This window comes from Planococcus citri, chromosome 3 (genome assembly GCF_950023065.1).
Source record: "Planococcus citri chromosome 3, ihPlaCitr1.1, whole genome shotgun sequence".
Lineage (NCBI taxonomy): Eukaryota > Metazoa > Arthropoda > Insecta > Hemiptera > Pseudococcidae > Planococcus > Planococcus citri.
The window spans coordinates 76221683-76244073 of record NC_088679.1 but is presented as its reverse complement, the minus strand read 5'-3'; the positions used below and the strand labels follow the sequence as shown (position 1 = coordinate 76244073).

The 22391-nt window shown below is 34.1% G+C and overlaps 3 protein-coding genes across 9 annotated transcripts in view; 2 read left to right on the top strand and 1 right to left on the bottom strand.

Moving 5' to 3' along the window:
• The window catches only part of LOC135839337 (esterase FE4-like), a 31623-nt gene extending 27880 nt beyond the window's left edge, over nucleotides 1-3743 (top strand). Inside the window, exons 6-10 of the mRNA XM_065355329.1 lie at nucleotides 2198-2363; nucleotides 2456-2628; nucleotides 2773-2932; nucleotides 3193-3331; nucleotides 3456-3743. Coding sequence (XP_065211401.1) covers nucleotides 2198-2363; nucleotides 2456-2628; nucleotides 2773-2932; nucleotides 3193-3331; nucleotides 3456-3612 — 795 coding nt within the window. The 3' untranslated portion in view covers nucleotides 3613-3743. The remainder of the gene's footprint in view (nucleotides 1-2197; nucleotides 2364-2455; nucleotides 2629-2772; nucleotides 2933-3192; nucleotides 3332-3455) is intronic.
• Nucleotides 3744-9229: 5486 nt separating this feature from the next.
• On the top strand, nucleotides 9230-20764 carry LOC135839323 (esterase FE4-like). Of its 2 annotated transcripts, none has more exons than XM_065355313.1 (10): nucleotides 9230-9448; nucleotides 11226-11363; nucleotides 11449-11608; nucleotides 11706-11891; nucleotides 13265-13425; nucleotides 18361-18526; nucleotides 18878-19050; nucleotides 19278-19437; nucleotides 19716-19854; nucleotides 19945-20764. In XM_065355313.1, exons 1-10 carry the CDS (start codon nucleotides 9308-9310, stop codon nucleotides 20105-20107), a joined length of 1587 nt encoding a protein of 528 aa, XP_065211385.1. In that variant the 5' UTR covers nucleotides 9230-9307; the 3' UTR covers nucleotides 20108-20764. The 2 variants fall into 2 exon arrangements, with proteins under 2 accessions (XP_065211385.1, XP_065211384.1); XM_065355312.1 differs by having other exon boundaries at nucleotides 13217-13425.
• The window catches only part of LOC135839318 (CAR1 transcription factor-like), a 98561-nt gene continuing 96794 nt past the window's right edge, over nucleotides 20625-22391 (bottom strand). For 5 of the 6 annotated variants that reach the window (XM_065355307.1, XM_065355305.1, XM_065355303.1 and 2 more), the window contains 2 exons: nucleotides 21639-21865; nucleotides 20625-21508 (listed from right to left, as the gene is read on the bottom strand). In XM_065355307.1, the coding sequence (XP_065211379.1) occupies nucleotides 21181-21508; nucleotides 21639-21865 (555 nt within the window). In that variant the 3' untranslated portion in view covers nucleotides 20625-21180. Of the gene's footprint in view, nucleotides 21509-21638; nucleotides 21866-22391 lie in introns of those variants that run through there. The other variant, XM_065355308.1, reaches the window with a different exon arrangement.

Here is a 22391-nt window from a genome sequence, read left to right as displayed (position 1 = left end):
AAAAACCAGTGCTGCCAGGCGTGCTGATTTATCAGCAAATGTGATGATTTCAAAGTCACATCAGCACCTGTGCTGTTTTTCAGTGCTGATACGTGACATTTGCTGATTTTGTGCTGATTTTTCACCAAAAAGTGAAAATTCCTATAATTTTGGTCAAATTTCATTAAAATTTCATCAATTTTAGCACTTCATTCACATATTTTGAGAAATTTGAACGATTTTTCACAAAATTTTGTCATTTTTTACTAAATTATTTACTTTTTAAAAATAATTTTCATTGATTTTTTTTTGAGTAATTTTCGACACTTCTTCATGCGTTTTAGATAAATTTCAAAATTCATTATTTTTTTGATAATTTGTGATCTGTCACGAGAAAACCAACCTATTGTCCAAAACGTAAATTTTACAGGAAGGGCATTTGAAGTTTTGAATCTATGTATCAGGCGATTTAAAATTTGTAGGTCCTTGAAACTTGCACCACTTTTGGCCCCCATCAGTGCCAACATAACCCGATATTTTTTTTTCAGAATCATCACATTCAAGGTTGCCAAGTCCAATAATCGAAATTTCCCAAAATCGATTTTTTCGATTTTTTTGAATTTTTTGCCAAAAATGTTGCAAAAACCACTCGAGCATGAATTATTAATGAAGAATAAGTTATTATTACTAAATTTATCACGTTTCTTACCAAATTTGTTCAAGGTGAAACGAGTTGATTTTTCCAGAGTGAACCTCATTCAAATTTCAAAAAAACGGGCTAAATCCTACAAATGTGAGCCGATATCCACAAAAATTTGTATGTTGACTCCCCCAGACATACATTTCAAGAAAATCAAAAAAAAAAATTTTTTTCATTTTTTTTGTAGTTGCTCAATTTTTTTGACCTTAAATTTAGGGTCAAAAGAATCGTTCGCGAACGTTTTTAGCACCGCAGGCAGATTCAGCACCCTGAGTACTACCAATATCCACCATAAAAAAATATCGATTTTTTGGACACTAAGTTGGTTTTCTCGTGACAGATCACATTTTTATAATTTTAATGCTTTTTTGAGTGTACTCATCATTCTAAACTGTTTAAAATAATTTTTCAAGCAATAGGAATTAATAGAGATGTGAAAATCCTTCAAAATGATGCCCATATTGCATTATGTGCTGACAAGTGCTGATTTTTTTATTAAAAATTGCTGATAAATGGCTTTATCAATCTGGCAGCACTGGCAAAAACTATAAAAAGAAAAGGTACCCAAAGCCGTCATGTTGTTTCCCCCCGCTTGCGCTTCCACTACCATTCCGCTTGCTACTACCCAATCGATGTTCTTCTGTTCTTTCCTGTTATAGTTATGTCAAATTCACAATAAAATTAGTTGTATACCATTAGATTAGAAAACACTTGTTACATATCTTCCTTGGTGGCTAGATAGATGCCTGGAGAGCGGATCATCACGCCGGAGGTCGTGGGTTCAAGTGCTTCATCTGGCAAAAAATTTTTTATAATTTTTTTCACTTATTTCTTTTTAAAGTCGTGAGTTTCTGTAACATTTTCAGTTTTTACGCATTTTAATGTTTTTTTTTTCAAATTTTCTGTACAAAAAATGTGTTTCCCTCAACATGATTCAACAAATAGTCAACAAATGTTGACACAATTTTTAAAATTTGATTGTCCATAATTTTGAAGTATCATATCAAAATTTCAGCCAATTTAGTGCCAGTAGAAGTCGAGAAAATAATTTTTTTCAAAATTTTGAAGGAAAAACTTTGAACTTTGATTTTCTTAAAATTTTCTTTTTTCAAGCAGAAACTTCAAGTGTTCATTGCTCCGCCGCAAAAAGGGCTAGACTTAATATCTTTTTTTTTAAAAAAGAGCTGACATTTTAAGCTTTCAAATGACACAATAAAAACGAAAAAAAATTTTCCGACTTTGGGTACCCTATCCCAGATCGCATCACAGATACTTATAATATATTTTTTCGACAAAATCAAACCGTGGGGAGATAACGGGCAAAACCCCACGATCTGATTCTGGCATCGAATGATCCCTAAATTATCCTTTAAAGATCGAGGAAATAAGACTAGGAAAACTTGTAGGAGTATGTACTTTTATATCTGCATTCAGTGACCTACAAATGTGTAAATCCTCAATCAAACGACGCATCCCATTTACGAATAATAGGTAATAATATTCAATAATATTGTCCAGATTGCAATAGATGTTTTTCCCGCTTCACCATTTTCGCTCACACCAGAGCCAGGAGAAAATTCACCCGTACCTGTATCACCAGAGAAACTTATCCCATCAACAAATCGAGTACCAATAATAATTGGATTCTGCGAGAAAGAAGCTTGCATGGCTATTGCAAAACTAAGTGATACAAATTCAATGAAAATAGAATTATGCATTACACTCTTCGCTATGCATAGGTTTATAATAACCACATAACTTATTACCTGGCTGCAGGATATCGCAAACAATCAATGAATAGTGACTTCTACAAAGTTATACAACAGAATGTTTGGGGATGGGGAGCTGTTTTGAGCAAAGACGAACTAAAACTAGTTCAAAAAGAAGTAGAAATGTTCTATTTATCGGGAAAATCGATAGAAACCGCATCAGACACAGTTTTATGCGATGTACGAGTAATAGTCATTACTGTTTAATTTTCATATTAATTTCTCAACTTAATAAGTACATACTTATGTAGTCTCTACTAACCTTATAATTAGTCAGGTAGCAGGTACCTGATAACCATACCTTTGAATTCATTTTGATTTTAGATTCTAACAGACACTGCCTTGTCTGGCGTTTATGATTCGCTAATAAACGTCATCTCAGCGGATCCTTCATCGCCGGTGTATGCATATAATTTTTTCTACGACGGTAAATTAGATGCGCTAAAAGCCAGAATTGAATCCCGCGTACAAACAGAACTAACAGGTGATTTTTTTTTTCTATTTAAAAAACAAAAATACAAACTCCAAGTAGAAAGAAAGTGCGGAATATCACGGGTAAAATACACAATTTATCAGTAGAAAAAACACAAACGGTCAAAGAGAAAGCAAAAAAAAATTGTTTTTTCCGAGAAAGAATTAGAAAAATTGTCAATGACGGCAATGACTCCAGCACAGCAAATAAGTATGCGGTACCTACTGTACGTACATTTGTGTAATTAGGTCATTTTAAACATTTTTGCCCAGGAAGCTTCCATGGAGCCGATTACAACTACTGGAATTACTTGGAAGATCATGTTGGTAAATCGATGAGTAAAATAAGGCCGGAAGATCGACACATCATAGAAACGCTTACAAGCTTATTCACAACTTTCGCAAAAACATCGTGAGTGAAATAGTTCTATAAAAAGATACGTACTTGAAAAACTCGCAATTCAAAAGAAATATTTGCACATGCAGACCTTTACATCATTTTAATACATATTATATAATATGTACATTCATTTCAGAAATCCTAATTACAAAAGATTGGGAGTCAAATGGAAACCTACAACTATCGAATGCCCGAGCCATTTAATTATTGATCAAACGCTCGAAGTTAAAGATGAACTATTGAATGGTGAACGAATGCAATTTTGGCAAAATTTAAAAAATAAATTAAACTAAGCTTAGCTGCAAAGTGTGCGTAGCTAGCTGCCTTTCAACAGAAATAATAATATTTTGGAAACTCTCATTGCTTCTAAATAATAATCGTTTTTCAGTGTTTTCATATTTGATCTTCAAATTACAAAATTTCAGAATAATTTGTAAGCTTGCATTGTCTATAAATTAAGATATTTCTAGTTGTTTTTCATAGTTTGCATTGTTTTAAAAATTTACAAAATTTCAAATCCATTTCCCGAATTTTGCACTCCTACAATTTCATAAAGTTTTCTATAAATATTCAGAATTCACATCATCTCTAAATGACAAAATTTTAAATAACTTTTCAGAATTTTGCATTGCTGCCGAGTTATGAAATTTCCAATTAATTTTTAAAATTCATAATTACTGTACCTCTAAATAGCCAATTTTTGAATAATTTTTCAGAATTCTCATTGTCTTCATAATATTACAAAATTTCAAACCAATTTTCAAGTTCACATTGTCCACAATGCAACCTTATTTAGACTATAATTCATACATGAAAAAGTGCTCTAGAAGTCGATTTTGTATTTTTTTTTCGGGGACCAAAAAAATGCGCTGCCAAAATGAAGGTACTACCTGCCCCATTCAGAAAAGTGCAATTTTGAAGTTTATACCCCGCACAACGAGGGGGTGGACCCTCAAAAAGGTGATTTTGGGGACATGGTCGGGACCGAAAAAACTCAACGGGGTTGTGTTGGGGGACTTCTCCCGATGCCAAATATGTAATTTTTTTCCGTGAAACCCTGCACGACTGCATTCTATGGCACTTTGAATGCGATTTTTATGCATTTTTGGCCATTTTTGATGGTAAAATGGGTCTTATGTCCAGGATATGGCTGGGGACCAAACGATTCTTGGACGTTTGTTAGACAGGGCTATTTGAAGCCCAACTGTGCAAAAACGGCGAAAAAATACGATCACAATGCGATTTTATGAGCACTAATAGGCTTGTTACCACTCCCCGACCCCCAGAATTAAATACTCCATTGTGTATTCGATAATATCGATGCGACCCATCAAAATTTTAAATTCTGAACCCCCGCGGTGGAGTTTTGCCCCCTAAACTGAATATAACGATGATATTAAACAAACTTTGCACATTACAGGTCGATACTGAGGATTTATGTGAACGAAATCAGAACGATTCTCATATTCGTTGCTTGGGAATATTTTTGCTTCAAAATTTTTCATTCAATCTCCACCCTCTCCCCTCCCCTTTAAAGACTATATTTGAATATGGATTTCGAGGTCGGTGCGATATGTAGGTAGAGGTACGACATAATTGGGGTGTACCTTATTTATATGCGGTGGAAATAATCTTCTCCCCCTAATTTTACAATACCCACATTAGGGTGACAATGAAATTTTTTTTTCAATTTTGAAATAGCTCACCCCCCAAAAATGTTCATTTGGGTACTAAATAAAAGTTCCCAAAGTTTCATCCCGATAGCTTAATATTAACACGAGGCGCATGAGCCTCAAAGTTGCAAACACAGCATTTTTTACCAGGAGCGCGTAACTCACCTTACATGTCCACGGCGCGTCGTGGTGAATGGCTCGCGCGGCCCGGTAATCTGACAGTTCGAGGTTCAATATTTCAACACGAACCGAAATGAGTGAAAAATAGATGAACAAAAATATTTTATACTACAGAAATTGAAAAATTGTAATATTAAAAAAGAAAATCTGTATTTACATGAAAGAAAAAAAACAAAATTCATAAAATAAAGTAAAAGAAAAAACTAAAAACAATATCACAACAAGGGTAAAAAAAAAGTAGAAGTAAGTATCGTAACACAAAATTATCTTAACATTCAAATTTGGTTTTTAAAATTTTCCTGGTGTCTTTAGGATACTGTTTTCTATAATTTTGAACTACTTGCAACAGAAACTGTTTTTGATCTTCATTTTTCGTAATTTTATTATTAAATTCCTCCATCAACTTCACTCCTCTCTCTGCAGTATCATTCACTATTTTTATTGATTCAATTTTATTTTTTGCCAAAAGGTATTGTTCATTTTCGAGCCAGGATTTGGGATCCATTTTGAGGAAATTAGTGTCAATATTTAATCTACGAAAAAGATTAATTGATTGACGTCCTAATAATGAGCATGGAAGATCATTTTGAAGAAATGAAGGAATTTGAGCATACTTTAGGGTCAGTTTTTTTTCTGCTGCTACATCATCATTTTCTTCATCTATTGCATCTTCTTCCAAAAGTAAAGTTTCTGCCATTTTTTTTTTCATCTCCGAGTTCTTCATTGAATAATGCAAAAGTCGCAGTCTCTTCATTCAAGTACCATAAATGGTTTAAAAAAATTTTTAAGCAAGTTTCTGCAATTTTCTCATCTTCATTTAAATAATTATGCAAGTTTCTGATTAATTCCACATCATTTGTGGGAGCTGCAGTTGTAATCATTGCAGTTGACCAGGGTTTTATGTATATTTTAATTATAAATATGACAATTCTAATAACTGCATTTTCTTCTAATTTTGAGAGTGAGAATTGGTGTCTGAATAAAAAAAGCTTCATGCAATAGAGTGCCTTACCCATCCATCTAGCTTGGTGATATGCTCCTGGTGCACGAATTGTAATTTTTTTCCCAGAGGGTGTTGTTTCTCTTCCAAGTATAATCATTACCAAGTGCAGAAATTCTTCATAATCTTCTCTAGGAAAATTTTTGGATATAGTCGTTTCACAAAATGATAAAATATTCTGTTGAATAGGAGCTAAACTCTTCTTTGTTTTTTCATTAGTATTCCAATTTGAGATTTGACTTTTATCAATATTCTTCCAATTATCTTTGAAGCGTTTAAAAATTAGAATATCTGGACCAGATGAAACATATAACTTGGCTTCACTTACAGCTGCTTGAAGCACCAACTCCAATACATGATGCCTACATGCAAGAAATAAAATTTCTTTACCTAGCATTTGCTCAAGTAGGAAACAAGCACCTTGTATTCTTCCAGTATTTGAAGCTGTGGTGTCAAATACGCAGCCTTGTACTTTTTCGAGGAGACTCTAATTTTTCAATGCATCATAAACTGCAGATGATACTTCTGCTCCAGTTGAAGAAGGTATTTGAGGAACTCCCAACAATTGCTCAATATCAATTCCGCTTACCACTACTGGGAGACGATCAATTTTCTCATTACCAGTTAAACCTGGTAACAATTTTGAATCCCAGTGCACAAAAATATAGTCTGTAGAGGAATCTAGGAAATTGGATTTAATTTTATTGGCACTTTCTGTTCGGAATTTCTGACGATCTAAACGAATTGATTCACGATTCAAAATATATTCATCTGGATTTAAATTTACAGCTTCTAAAACTGCAGTGAGTAGATGAACACTATCACGATCACTCATTTTAACTTTGTCAAGTACTGCCGATACACGTGGAGTTAAAATTGTATTTTTTGGTTTAGATTTTGAACAGCTATACTGAGTAGGTTTTGTTTTCATGAAATCATCATCTTCAGAATCAGATGTTGCATAATCATCTGAACTAGCTACATAAGCACTAGACAAAAAATGAGATTGAGCTGCTTCATCTGCTTTTAGTTTTTTCATCATTTCTTGCTCTTGTCTTTCTAATTTTCGTTTTTCTTTATGCTTTAATATTTGATCTATTCCTAGCATACATCCAGGATGTCCTGTTTTCCTTTGATTAATCAAGAACTCTTTATCTTCTTCAATTTTAATATTTTCAAGTGCGTCTGCATGAGAAATATCAAATAACATATCCAGATCTTCATCAAATTCTTTTTCTTTCAATCGTTGAGTAGCACTATCCCTCGATTTACTTTTTACCAGAAGTTTCCAAGAGTTGTATAATGATGTCAGTTTTGAGACACAGTGTTGTGAATCACGCACAGGAATCCCAGCTTTATTCCAAAACACCAGGCACTGTTCAATCACCAACCGAGCACTCTCTCATAAATTTTTTTTTCATGTCTCATATTATAAATCAGAACACTCATGCATTCCCTCCCAGAGGGCAATTTACTACCGAGAAGTTCATTGTTCATTACACCAATAATATAAATTTCCGATTCCGATCTGAGCATTTTCACGAATAAGTATCAACTTTAAATATAATTGAACACACAACGCACATTCACCACAAAATTCAAATTCACGATGTAAACACAGAGTGTACAAAACCAAGTAATAAAAATTTTTGAAAATTCCAGCAGAAGTAGGTATATTTATAAGCATTCAACTCTCGAGGTAGCACCGCTCTGATTGGATAAAAATGACCATAATGAACTTTGGACTTCAAGTGTAAATAACGATCAGCTTTGCTCTGATTGGTGAAAATTGACTGATGAACTTTGGACTGAACGTGTCAATAACAATACCCAGATAGAATAATGAATATAACATGGGAAAGGTTCAATTTCTTTGTTATGTGACTCGTTTAGTTATTTAGCGCAGTATGAGTCTGAAAATTGACTGATGAACTTTGGACTGAACGTGTCAATAACAATACCCAGATAGAATAATGAATATAACATGGGAAAGGTTCAATTTCTTTGTTATGTGACTCGTTTAGTTATTTAGCGCAGTATGAGTCATTCGCCACGACGCGCTGTGGACATGTAGGATGAGTTACGCGCTCCTGGTGAAAAATGCTGTGTTTGCAACTTTGGGGCTCATGCGCCACGTGTTAATATTAAGCTATCGGGATGAAACTTTGGGAATTTTTATTTAGTACCCAAATGAACATTTTTGGGGGGTGAGCTATTTCGAAATCGAAAAAAAAAAATTACCCAGGCTTTTCATTGTCACCCTAACCCACATGAAAGAAGCCAAAGTATCAGACAACATTTTTAAAGGTGTAAATTTTCTAGTTCCAACACCTCTGTATTTATTTTTTATACCTATTAATTTTTTTATTTAAATAGTTAAATTATAATATTATTTTGAAAAAATAAAGTTAATAAATTATTTTTAAATAAATTTTTATACTGAAAATATAATGTTTTATTTTAAACTATAAAAATAAAAGATAAAAAATTTTGTTTTTGCAATTTGGTTGCTTTAATTTCTTTGCGAAGTTTCAAAATTTTTTCAAGCAGGTAATTATAGCAAAAAATTCCGTCTTATGTGATTCATAATGATTTCCTTGTAAGTTGTACGATATTTTTGAATCAAAACTTAAAGTATCGATACAACCCACCAATGCTTTAAAATTTCGCGTTGAAGGTTGAACTCGAAAATCACAACCATTTTTCATTTTGGTCACCCTCGACGGAGTCATACAGTCGACACTATACAGTCCAGTTTACCAAACTGAAATGGACGAAATTCAAGCACATAATTCTACAGAAACAGAACTAAAGAATCGTATATAAAAACTTTTCACAGAAATAGTACATACATATATCACACATTTCAAGAACTTTATCTATCACTACCATAAAAAAGACATTTCTAGAGGCAGGTGTCGATAAATTGTACCATAAGAGGTATTTGCCTTTCACTACCACCTTATTATCAATTTTCAGAAAAAAAAAGTTGAAGGAAAACTACATAAAAAGTAACAAAAAAACAGAGATAAGTATTGCTTACTATCACACCACAAAATGGTGCAGCGTAAGAGAAGCAAATAAATTTCAGTGCAGTGATGGCAAGATATTGAAAACCTTTGCTAAATTCGAAACATGGCCGAAAAAGTAATTGTAACGGTGAAAGAAGGCAAAGTACGCGGATTCAAAGCAAAAACTGCGTTTTCTGGAGCAGAGTACTATACGTTTTTTGGAGTACCTTATGGGCAATCAACTGCGGGCTCGGCTCGTTTCAAAGTAATTGGCAATTCTTTATTACAATATAGAGTAAATTTGCATTTTTTCCCCTGTTTAACACGAGGCCTCGGGGACTCACCATTGTTAGGTACCTCCAAAAAAAATTTCGAGCAGAATTTCTGATAATTGATATGTTAATTATCAAAAAAGTCTCGTGTTTGTAATAAGCACTATTTTTGGCCATAATTGTCGAAGAATACACTTTCTTCTGACGTTATCAAAAATGCCCTAATATTTTTTGTAAAAATAGGCAAAACCCCCTGTTGTAGGGCAGAATTTCAAAAATTCCTATTTTTACCAAAATTATCAAAAAATCTCTACTTTTTGTAAAAATTGCCAAAAAAGCACTTGTTTTTTGCCAAAACGTTCAAAAAATATTGTACAGAAGTTTCTTTTTTAAAAAAATTATTAAAAAATCCAAACTATTGTCAAAATATCTGAAAAAGACCTGATTTTTGCAGAAATGACCAAAAAACGTTGTTGATAGACGAAATTTCGAAAATGACTGCTTTCGCCAGAATTATCCTAAGAAGTCCTTGTTATGTTTTTTGCCTGAATTGGCAGAATTGTCTGCAAAGTAACTACAGCTTTTGCCAAAATTGTCAAGAAGTCCTAACCTTTGTCAGAATTTGCCTAAAAAGTTTTTTTTTTTTGGGGGGGGGGGGTGTTTTTAATTACTAGATTATTACACCCTTTGTAAGGAGGTTTGTACGTATAGAGTTTGCAAGGTTGTGTTTCTTAATTAAAGAGATGAATTTTTTTAACTCGGAGGAGTTGTCAGGAATGAAGGAAGAGCTTTCATCTATTTGCAGAAACTAGATATGGTCGATCTTGGAGTAGATAGGAGCAATAGAATAATAAGTGTTGTAACAGATAGGGGATCAGATTAGCAAAATTGGCATGAAGGCTTTGGTGCTTTTTGGTAAAAGTACGAGTAGTTATGAATAATTTTGGTGTGTCCAATTCTCAGTCGTGTCAGTATGACTTCTTCAATTCTGTTAAAGTGGGAGAGGTTTTTCCAGGATGAACTGATTTTCTATGTTGAAAGAGCTTGTTAGCTGCTTGGAGGGACCAGTTTTGCCACTTCATGAATACTGTTAACAAAAATTTCTTAATTCAAAGTGATTCCATAAGCTCATTGATTTCCATACAAAACTTATTTTCTGACCACCCTATAGTCCGAAATATCCACAAAATACCAAGTATTTGAGCTATAAAACTCTTACTTTATTATTCAGTTTATGTACTTGTACACTTAATGTTCCCAGCCACATTGTAATCACTGGAAACGAAATGGTTGATACTTAATATTCACAATCAGCAACTCGTTGCCTAATGCCGAGTCCGTGTATGTCCATACAAAAAAAGTACGGAACAATAATCCATCATAATTTTCCAAATTTGCGAACGGGTCATTTCGTCTATTTTTATCTGGCAATACCCTTTGAGAATTTATACCTACCATTAAGTTTCGAAGTAATTTTAATTCAAAACACTGTAAAAACTGAAAATGAAGGGAAAAAATGAGCTTTTATAACATCAAAAGTGGACAAAATCTAATTTTTTTGGAGCAAAAAAAAGGAAATTGAATTCCTCGTAGATCATGAAGAATATTGAAATTTTCAAAACCCATGATTTCTTCAAATATACTTTTTTTCCCAAACTGTTTCGATTATTTTTTCAATGTTTCCCATGGAAACTTACTTATTGAACCACCATTGTAAGAAACCAATCTTCAATTTCTAATTTTTCAAGTTCTGTTACATATTTGTAACAGGATCCAGTGAAAGTAAAACCGTGGAAAAATGTCTTTGACGCGACAGTTCAAAGGGAAGGTTGTAGACAATACTCGTTGCGGAAACACGAGACAGTTGGTTCGGAGGATTGCTTGTACAATAACATTTATACACCGAAAGTAATGCAAATTTTAATAACCGATTTATTTAATCAGAATCATCATCAATAAAATGTAATCGCAATGATTTTCCATGGTGCCGCAGTTACCATTGAAAGAAGAACCTTTAAAAGCGGTCATGGTGAATATTCACCCAGGAGGACGTTTTCACGGTTCGCCAGATCCGTGGTATTATGGAGCTCCTGACTACATAATGCACAAAGATGTTGTATATGTATGCGTTGGATATCGATTGTACATATTAGGTGGACAAGCAGGCTACAAACATTGATATGTAGAAATTGTAGGATGCAGTTTTTTCCCCCAAAGTATCTAATTTTACAACGGAATTCTTCATTCCAGGAGCGTTAAATTTGCATATCAAAGGCTGTTCGGGGAGTCAAGTTTTAAAGGATATAATACTTAGTTTACAATGGATCAAAGATAACATCTGTGCTTTCGGAGGCGATCCACATAATATAACCTTAATGGGCAGCAGCAGTGGTGCTGCACTCGTGCATTGTTTGCTATTATCTCCTTTGGCCAAAGGTAAGTAGATATTTAGCTGAAAATATTTTCCATTTGAGTGGATAACATGTTACCACATTCACTTGTATAGTCATCACTCATCAGTTACCAAAAATTGATGGCCGCATATTCGAATGTACCGATTAGTAGAATACAATAGCACCACAGGGGGTAAAAACTGTATCCGAATGTCCGAAGCGAAATGACCGCAAATGTCCCAAAAGGTGTATCCGAATGTCCGAAGTAAAAAAAAACCTTGTATGACTAGGGATTCCCAAACATATCTGGGTTTTGACAAATATGGAACTCAATGGAAAGTACAACAAACTACATACCTTGCATGTAGCATAAAAATACCTAGATAAGTGTAAGGTCGATGAAGATGGGCTCATGAAACCCCAAAATAGATTTATGAGAGGCCCCACTCCCAATCCTGGAATTATGATCGACTGTATAACCTAAGCCTTATTGCATTTTTACTTCAGGAAAATCAGGCTAAAAACCATTGAGAAGGCACAAAAATTTACTTTTTTACAGCTGAAAAGTCTAAACCCTTAAAAGGCATATCAAGGACCCCCTCAAAACGCACATGCAAATTTTCCAGCCTTCCAAGTCGATTTGTGAGGTTTCTCTTCTCCGAATTGCTCTAAAAAGTTGATTTTGATTTTTTTGACCTTTATCGCCTGCTTTTGTTTCTCCCTCTCAAGATGTTCTTATAGTCCAAGAAGAGGGGGATGGATGAAAAAAAATTGTTTAAAACGTATGTGCCTATAATCTTGATTGAGAACTGAAGAAAATTCTAAAATATCTTTCTTGATCTTACAATTACGAGTAGATCATTTCATGACTATTAGGTATACCTTTTCTCTGATAAGTATCTAACATTTGCCTATAGGCTAGTACGATTCATTTTAATAATCTCCAAATTTTCAAAATGTAAACCTAAATGTTCTTTTCCAATTTCAAAAATCAAAACAATTTCACAGGTAAGTTTTCAACTATTTTTTCAAATTTTTGAAATTGACAAAAATTATTTAAAAATTGGCACCACTGCCTAACAAAATATTTCCCTGGTTTCAGAAATGATATCTTTCTACGAAATATTTGTCAAGAAAAATTTTTTGAACTAGGTAGGTACATTATATTCAACAGATGTATCTAGACCTACTTTAGAAACCCCTGTAAGCGCAAAAATCCAAACGGACATTCAGATACACTTTTTGGGACATTCGCGGTCATATTGCAACGGACATTCAGATACAGTTTTTACCCCCCATGGTTCTACTGATAACCACTAATCGGTACATTCGAATATGCACCGAAATTGATGACGAATCTTTCTGTAGGATTATACCATAAAGCGATTATCATGGGAATGTACGCTTTTAATCCAGTTTTGGTTGTTCCATCGGATCATGTTTCGACAGCTTACGAATTAGCCGTACTACTTGGATACGACGGTGAACCAGATAATCGTAAGAAGTTGCTTAATTTTCTCAAGAGCGTAGACTATGATCGAGTATTGATGATAAGACGCGAGCAACTACTCACAAACGTAAGTAGCGAAGCAAACTAATGTCAACTGAAAATAAAACATTAATTTTTCAATACTCGTACCTATTAAAATGCACCATGGAGTATGAATTGGCTAAATGAGTGAATGAGGTCTTGGACACCGCTTTCACAAGAGGCCCGTGTGTATTCAGGGTGTCTACTAAATCCAGAAAACAAAATTTCGTACCTTTTTCGTACTTTTATCGTATTTTTTTCGTACAATATATTATTAATAGTCATACTTTGAATCTACATGGAGGGGAGGGGGTGTGTCATGTCATTTCAGCCACAAAAATCAAAATTTGAACGTGCTGAGCAGTGTGGTCTGGACCGTCAGTGGCGTAGCCAGGATTTTCTCAAGGAGGGGGCAAAACCAGATTTTTAGGCATGAAAAATCGAAATGAGGGGTAATTTTCTGGAAATCTATTGTAATGTGTGGTGATTTCATAAAAATGAAGGCAAAATTACTGCTCGAGCGAAGCGAGAGCGAAAATTTTTGGAAAAAATGGGTCCAAACAACGAAAAAACATCCATATTTGCACGTTTTCTTTCAAATTTTCGCTCTCAAGGGGGGGGGGCATGGCCCCCTTCGCCCCCCCCTTGGCTACGTCACTGTGGACCGTCAAGAGCCAATACGAGACCGGAACGAATATAATTTGCCCATAGAGGTCTTTTGAGAGGGGGAGGGGATTTAATTGAAAATTGGTCAACAGAAATAGGGAAAAAATACCCATTTTGCTGATTGATGTCACTCATAATCATAAGACTTACAAAAATTTTCACTTTCTGTTTTGAATTTTTGGGGGCTCAAATGTGATTTTTTTCCAATTTTAAAAGAAGAAAAAAAATTGCCCGAGCGAAGCAAGGGCGAAAGTTTTTGAAAATTTGATTTCAAAAAACTCGAAAAAAAAGATTTCGCGAGGGCAAAAACTTTGGAAAATTCGTATTTTGAAGGAGCTATAAAAAAACAATGTTTTATACTTAATGCAAAGAGTTCATTTTTTGGTTTTTAAAATTTTTGAACTGGAAAGATTTTTTTAGGATGTGAATTTTGATTTTGTTAAAAAAGTCAGAGAACAGGCCCCAGTGAAAGTGAAAACTATTGAAAAAATGTATTTCGAGAAGTATGCGAGAATTTTATTTCTTCATTTTGAAACTATAAAAATTGAATACTAAATTGATATATTTTTTTGAAGAATTTCAATTTTGAAAAAGAAAAAAAAAAAGAATCCCAAGCGAAGCGATGGCAAAAGCTTTAGAAAATTGTAGTTCGAAAAGTAGAACAATATCAGTTTTAATGTAAGAAACTTTTTTTTTCATCTCAATTTTTTTTAATTTTATCAATGTTTTTTGAAATTGTTTGTGGGGAAAAGGCACTAAATTGGCCCGAGCGAAGCGAGGGCGAAAATTTTTGAAAAAATAAGAATTTTGAGGATATATTGGTGACTTTGTCGGAAAATTAACAATGGAATCCTTTCAAAATTTCGTACAAATTTCGTAAATTTCGTACATTTTTGACGTTTTTTCGTACTTTTTTGGGTCATTTTCAAATTTCGTGCTTTTTTCGTAAATTCGTACTTTTTTCGTGCTGTAGACACCCTGGTATTGTGCAACCTTTTCATAGAACAATTGCACCCGCACCACCCTCCGGCCTCCACCCACCAAACCTCTGGGAAAACTGTTTTCTTGAAGGGGGCATTCTAAGGTACATTTTAAAGCAAATATACCAAGAACAAGCCATCAGCTATTCGCTGATCGCAAAAGGGTTTTTGCTTTTTGTTAGGTGCTTTTTTTTTGTTTTTTTGTTTTTTTTTCTTTTTTCTCATAAATTTGATCACAACCAAAAGCAAGAAAAAGAAGAAATTTACATCACAGAATACAGAGCAATGAATTTGCAAAAAAAAATTTAAGAAAACTGAATAAAAATAAATAAAGCTTCTGGCTTTGGCTAGCCAAACTTCCTCAGCTTTCAGCTAACTGAGCTATAGCTTTCTGCTTTCCTGCTTTCCATCCCTATTATGTACATTCAGTCATTCAGAGATAATTACTTAATTAGCGTAATTAATTAATTAGCAAAACAATAAAGAACATCACACACACATTCTCACATTTCGTCAAAACGTCGCCTATACGCGGTGATGACGTCACGCAGACTCTATGCACTCTCCAATCCAAATCACAGAATGGGTCTTTCCGAAATACTGTTCACTGATTGGCTAAAAGTTTAAAAAAAAAATAAAATCAATTGCAATAGGGTTTATGCTGCTAGCAGCAAAAACCCTAAAAATTGGCTTTACTAGAAAAATGGCGGTCATTTTGAGTGACAGCTGTCAGTCAAAATCGATGATTTTGGTTTCCAACAATGGACTGGCAGCGAAATTTTTACACTGGACCAAAATATGTATAGATTGAAAGAGGATGCAAAAATTCATCACCAGCCAAAATTTTAACCATTAAAGTACATTTTTCGAATTTTAGTGAATTTTTAAAATCAACTTTTGGCTAAAAATGAGGAAAAAATTCAAAATTTTCCTTCATTGACTTGGAATGCTGAAATTTGGGATATAGATATGTAGTTGTAGCACATTTTCTACGTGCCAAACTGATTAGAAATGGTGGAGCCTCAGACAGATTTTTGAAACTTGAAATTTCCTTCACTTTGCACTTCAATTTTAAAACGCTATGAAATCGACTTCATATGGTTCTAGGTCAATGGTCAATTTGGAAAAATTTTAACCTATTTCATCATTTTTGGTCAAAATTTGATTTTTAAAAATTCGCCAAAATTCGAAAAATGTATGCGGGTAATTCTAAAAAAAAAAAAAAAAAACAGGGTAATTCTGATATGCATAATTTTGAAAAACAAAAATCATTTTTTTGGAAAATTTCAACTACATAGGAATCATTTGTATACGTTTGCGGAGGTGGAGGACACACTAAACCAGGCTATAGAGGAACTGGACACATACTATAAAGATAACCACCTCAATCCAAATCCAACAAGCAAAGTGATAATTGAATATTCGATGGGGTGGAACAGATCTGAAACATGCAGATAACCCCAAATGCCTAGATGTAACCCTAGATAGGTCCTTGACCTACAAAAGGCACTGTAAGGCAACTGAAATGAAAGTTGCAGCTAGAACAAATATAATTCGCAAACTAGCAGGCAGCAGTTGGGGATCTGAGCCCCAAGTTATGAGATCATCTGTGCTGGTACTGTGCTATTCAGTGGTGGTGTATGCCTGCCCTGTTTGGAGTTGTTCAGCACATGCTAGTAAAGTTGATATACCCTTAAACGAAGCATTGGTGACAGGGTGCTTACACCCAACACCATTGAATAATCTGTATGAGTTGAGTGGAATTGCCTCACCAGCAGTCAGACGTGAAGTTGCATGGCGCAGTTTCATGACAACAGTTGAAGAACCAAGACATACTCGACCCAGCACAGATAGATGTCGCATATGGAATAAAGGTGCTGAGGGAAGAACCAGGCAGGAAGCCCTACCAAGTGCAGAATTTATCTGGAAACCCTTGACAGATTGAGGAGCAGAGTCACACGATCCAAGTATAACCTTCATAGATGGCAGTTGGCTGATGATGATCTGTATGAATGTGGGAAGTTCAGACTGACAAGCACTTATTTGAGCGTGAATTATCAGGAAAAATCAATCCTGGAAAATTAAATGGGACACTTGACGATGACGCAGTTGAATTCCTCAAGTACTGGCAGGAGAAGTGTACATTTTAGAATTAGATTGAGTGTGTTTTCATGTTAAGTTATTTAGGCATGTCAATCGGGTACGAGAAAAAAAAAGGTGCTCCAGATCCCTTTTCTAGTGTTGGCCTCAATTCAATCCCCCCAGTGGGCCCTGGCCCCCTCCCCCTAAAATGGTAATAATTAAGATTAGACCCTCATCGATGTGTTTTGAAAATAATATGTAGTGCGGGGTAACATTTCTATGAGAACAGTGAACCAGTGCAGCCAATCACAACAAAAAAATGTTGGATTGGGAAGCTAGCATAAATAATTAAACATTGCTCTAAAATTGGTGCAAAAACTGTGTGATAATTTTCAAATGTGAAATGTGAGCTTCCTATGGACTTATTGAGATTGCAATTTGCACAGTAATATACCTTTGTGTTCTATGATAATGAGAACGTGTCAATTTTTCCTTTAAAAAAATCTAGTTCATGACACTTTATAGCATTCATTTTCAAAAACATGGTGTGTGACACAAAGTACCTACCAATTAGTAGAAAACAATAGAACCACAGGGGTTAAAAATTGTATCCGATTGTCTGAAGCTAAATGACCGCCAATGTCCCAAAAGGTGTATCCGAATATGGCCGAAGTAAAAAAAAAATCGTGTATGTCTAGGGATTCCCAAACATCTGGGTTTTGACGAATATGGAAGCCAATGGAAATTACAAAAATTTTCCGACCTTCCAAGTCGATTTGGGAGGTTTCTTTTCTTCAAATTAATTGCTCCAAAAAGTTGATTTTGATTTTTTTTGGCCTTTTTTACCTCCTTTTGTTTCCCCCTTTTAAGAATTTGGACACGCCTCAATTTTTTAGCCAAAGTAATCTCCATTCATATTTTTACTCTTCTACAATTTTCAAAAAAAAAAAAAAAAAAAAAAAAAAGGTCTCCCACTGTACTTACCTAATATGCACATACAGGGTGCCCAGAAATATCGAGTACCCCTAAAAAAGTTTTCTACTAAATACTTTGGTTGGTCACAGTGAATGATAATAATGATAGCACATGATTGGTTGTTGGACTGGAGAGATAACATTCCACCAATCATATGCATCTATTTCACGTTACCAACCTATATTTTTAATGAAAAACTTTTTTAGGGGTACTCGATATTTCTGGGCACCCTGTATCTGATTACATTACTTACCTAGGTACACTTATTATTTTTGTAGGCTACAATGGAAGTGTACCCTGCTTCTCCATTTTTTTTGAATTTAGAACCAGGAGAAAATTCTCCTTTACCTGTATCACCAGAGAAACTCATCCCAACAACAAATCGTGTGCCAATAATAATTGGATTCTGTGAAAAAGAAGCTGCTATGGCTTTCATAAAACACGGTAAACTTCGACCATTTACTTACTGTTTAATATAGATGGCTAAAGCTAATCCAAAGGGAAAAAATCTCACCTATCTTTAAGCGGACTTTTTTTTAATCATGATTTTTAAGAATGCATCCGCGCATGTACGCAAACTTGAATCAGAAGGAGTAATTACACGCGATATAGACATGCATTCTTCAGAGTCGTCATTTGGAATGTCCACTTCAAAACAAGTGAGTTTTTTCCCATTGGAATATTAAAAGAGTAAATGGTCCAAGAAGGTAATATAATTATACGTATATTTTATCAACATAATTTTAATAATACTAGTGATATCTAATACTCAACCAATTTGTTGTATGGTTGTAGGATTATTCAAAAAAGCAACGGGTACTGGTTTTTATAAAGTCCTTCGACAAAATTCCAGTGGATGGGGAGTTGCTCTAAGCGAAGACGACCTAAGACTAGTTCAAAAAGAAGTAGAAACATTCTACTTGGCGGGCGAGTCTATAGAAAATGCATCACAAACAGCTTTATGCGATGTACGAGCAGTACATAAGCTAACTAAGTAAAATAACTATAGTGATAATGGTTTGATATTTTTGTTTGGAAATCAAAGGGGGGTGTTTCGAAAAACTTTTATCAGACTAAAGCACACCGGCGCAGTCGAATATCAAAGTTACCCCCTCCCCTCCACCATCACCACTACCAATTTTGAGTGAGACTGAAGAGTGTTGCAGAATCATTGTTTGCCTCGTTCTGATTACAGATTCTAACCGACGCTGCCTTGTCCGATGTTTATGGTTTGCTAATAAACATAATCTCGGAAAATGATCTTTCGCCAGTATACGTATATAATTTCCTTTTCGATGGAAAATTAGATGGGTTCAAAGCCAAAATCAATGCTCGATTGCAAACAGAAGTAAAAGGTTATTTTTCACAATAAATCTATGTAATAAACAAAAAACAAACAGACACACAAAAGCCATCATACACTCATTATGTATGTTCTCAACTCAAACTAAATTAAGAAAAACTTTGGGATAATAATGTATCAATGCAATATCCATATTTTTATATCAATTTTCAAGTGGGAAAACGTGAGCTCCGAGGAAAATATGAGAGAAAAACCAAGAGTAAACTCGTTCACCGCCAAAAAATAAAATAAAATGAAAATAATAAAACATTTCTAAAATTTTATGATTAGGAGCCTGTCACGCAGCTGACTATACATATTGGGCTTACATCGACGAATTTGCAGGGAAAACCATGACCAATATACGTTCGAAAGAGCGACAAACAATTGAAACGCTTACAAGCTTGTTTACTAATTTCGCAAAAACATCGTGAGTACAAATTCAAAACAAGTATACTTTGACAATACGGCAAAAACGTTAGCACAAATGCTCAATACACATAACCAATTTCTATTACAGGAACCCAAATTACAAAGAAATGACAGTCGAATGGAAACCTACAACTATTAAACATCCGAGTCATTTGGTTATCGACGAATCGCTCCAAGTTAAAGACGAACTGTTGAATGGTGAACGAATGCAATTCTGGCACCGTTTGAAAGATAAATTTAAAAAAAATTGATAAAGAATTACAAAAAAGTGCAAATAAAATTTGAAAAATCACTAAACATGTTTTTCTCTACAAATTTAAGTGGATGAAATATACCTACCTAGTACCTCCCCTCTCTTCCATGAAATTTGTAAAAAATAAGCCACCAGTCATAAATAGAAACAAGTAAGGAGGGTAAGAGGGTTTTTCTTCAAGAGAAGTCAATGTGGTAATTTGATAGTATTCTACTTAAAAATGAAACATTTTTAAAAAGTTTGGGCAGATATCAATTTTTTATTTTTATTGTCAATTATTTTCGACTATGAAGAGCTCGTATAAAGGGACCAACTTCATTTGGGAAACCAGCGGAAGGGGTTTTCTTGAAAATTGGAACATTTAAAAAGATTCTACCCATTAAAAATTGAGAAGGCTCCATATAAAAGAGCCAACATCATTTGGGGGGGGGGGGTCGAACAAAATTTTTTTCTCGATATCACGCAGTACAATTCTAATATAGAAATGAGATATTTTCAAAAAAATTGTTCGCACAAGCTGTTAAAAAACTCATTATTTATAATTAACAAAATTTTACAACATTTTTATGCAAGATTCAAAAAAAAAAAATATACACGCAACAATGTTCAAAAAAAGAAAAGAGAAAATGAACAAAAAAAAAATTAAAAACTTCGATACAGAAAATAAAAGATGAAAAATGCATAAGTCATTAATACACGATGCTAACAAACGTGAATAAAATTTACATCGTTAAAAAATCCAACCTACAAAAAAATTAACAATACTAATCTCCAAGACCAAACGACTAAAAAGTGAAAATTTATAGCTTACATCGGATTTGAATCAACTTTAAAACGTCGATTGTACTTTTACAACATTACTATATGTATACGTATTACAGGTACTCGGATTTGAGGAGAAAAAAAATTAATATTCAGAATAAACTGAACTTGACACAGAAAAAAGAAAATCTTAAAAAATACAACAGGCAATAAAAAAGAAACAAATAAAAATTTATACACAAATATAAAGGCGATTTTCATTTTAAAAAAAATTAAGAGTAGAAAAAAAACGATAAAAAACGTTTACGTTCATCGCCCTCCTAATGTTTTAAGGGGTCCGATAGGAAGAATATTGGTAATACCGCAACTGGACATATTGATTTGTTGATTTCTATCGGAAGAAAGTGGTAAAATAGGTATACCGAAAGTACCATTGGCTGACTGAGAGCCTAACGCGTTCAATGGAATAATATGATGGACTCCGATGGCGCTCAGTTTATTCATAGTTCCAGGCTGCTTCAGGTTCACGACCGGAATAACCATTTCGTTGGTACTGGCGATCGATTCTCGATGGAATGTTTGTTTGTGATGCTGCAATTGTTGCTGATTCGGGTACTGGGCGTTGCACTGGTTACACCTGAAGGTGAAAAAATAAGAATGTCGATGAAAATAATTATTTTAATTCCTCAGAAATTGAAAACTGAAGACAAACTGGAATACGATGGAAAATGATGATAATATTTATCTCTGAAATGGATTTTACTCACTTGTAAGACATTGGTTTATTTCTATTCAAGTTTCCATGAGTGATCATGTGCTGATTCAGTTGTTCGGGATTAGCAAACATACGATCGCAAATTTGGCATTGGAAACGAGGAGTCTTACGAGTTTGGCTCATCATTTGTAGACCACGAGGTGGATCTGGACCAGTTAAGTCGACTGTCTGTAGACGTGATGCATTCATTGGTGCCATTGGACGACCATTTGCGCGACCCTGCACAGAAAAATCAAACTAATACGTGAACAGTTGATAAAATAGCGTGGAATCAATGTAGTACAATTGTGGTTCGATAAATGAGTCATTACCTTATAAACTACAATAACAGAGTATACAAGTACATAAAAAAAATCGGCGGATTTTGACCAAATTCAACAGAGGTCTTCATTTATTAAGTTGAAAGTAACTCGGAAATTTTTTTAGCTTTGGAGGTGTCCCTAAAAGGGGAGAAATTGGGTCTCAAAGAGGAGGTATTTAGAGTATTAATTCATTTAAGGGAATCATTCGTGAACGAATTGATTAATTTTTTGAAAGAACCATTCACGAACGAATTGATTCATTTTTAGTGAACCATTTGCCAACGAATTGATCAATTCGTTCGCGAATGATTCACCAAAAAAATTATTTAATTGGTTCGTGGATAATTCACCAAAACTTGTGTAAATGAATCGATTCGTTCGCGAATGATTCACCAAAATTTATTCAATTCGTTCGTGAATGATTCACCAAAAATTATTCAATT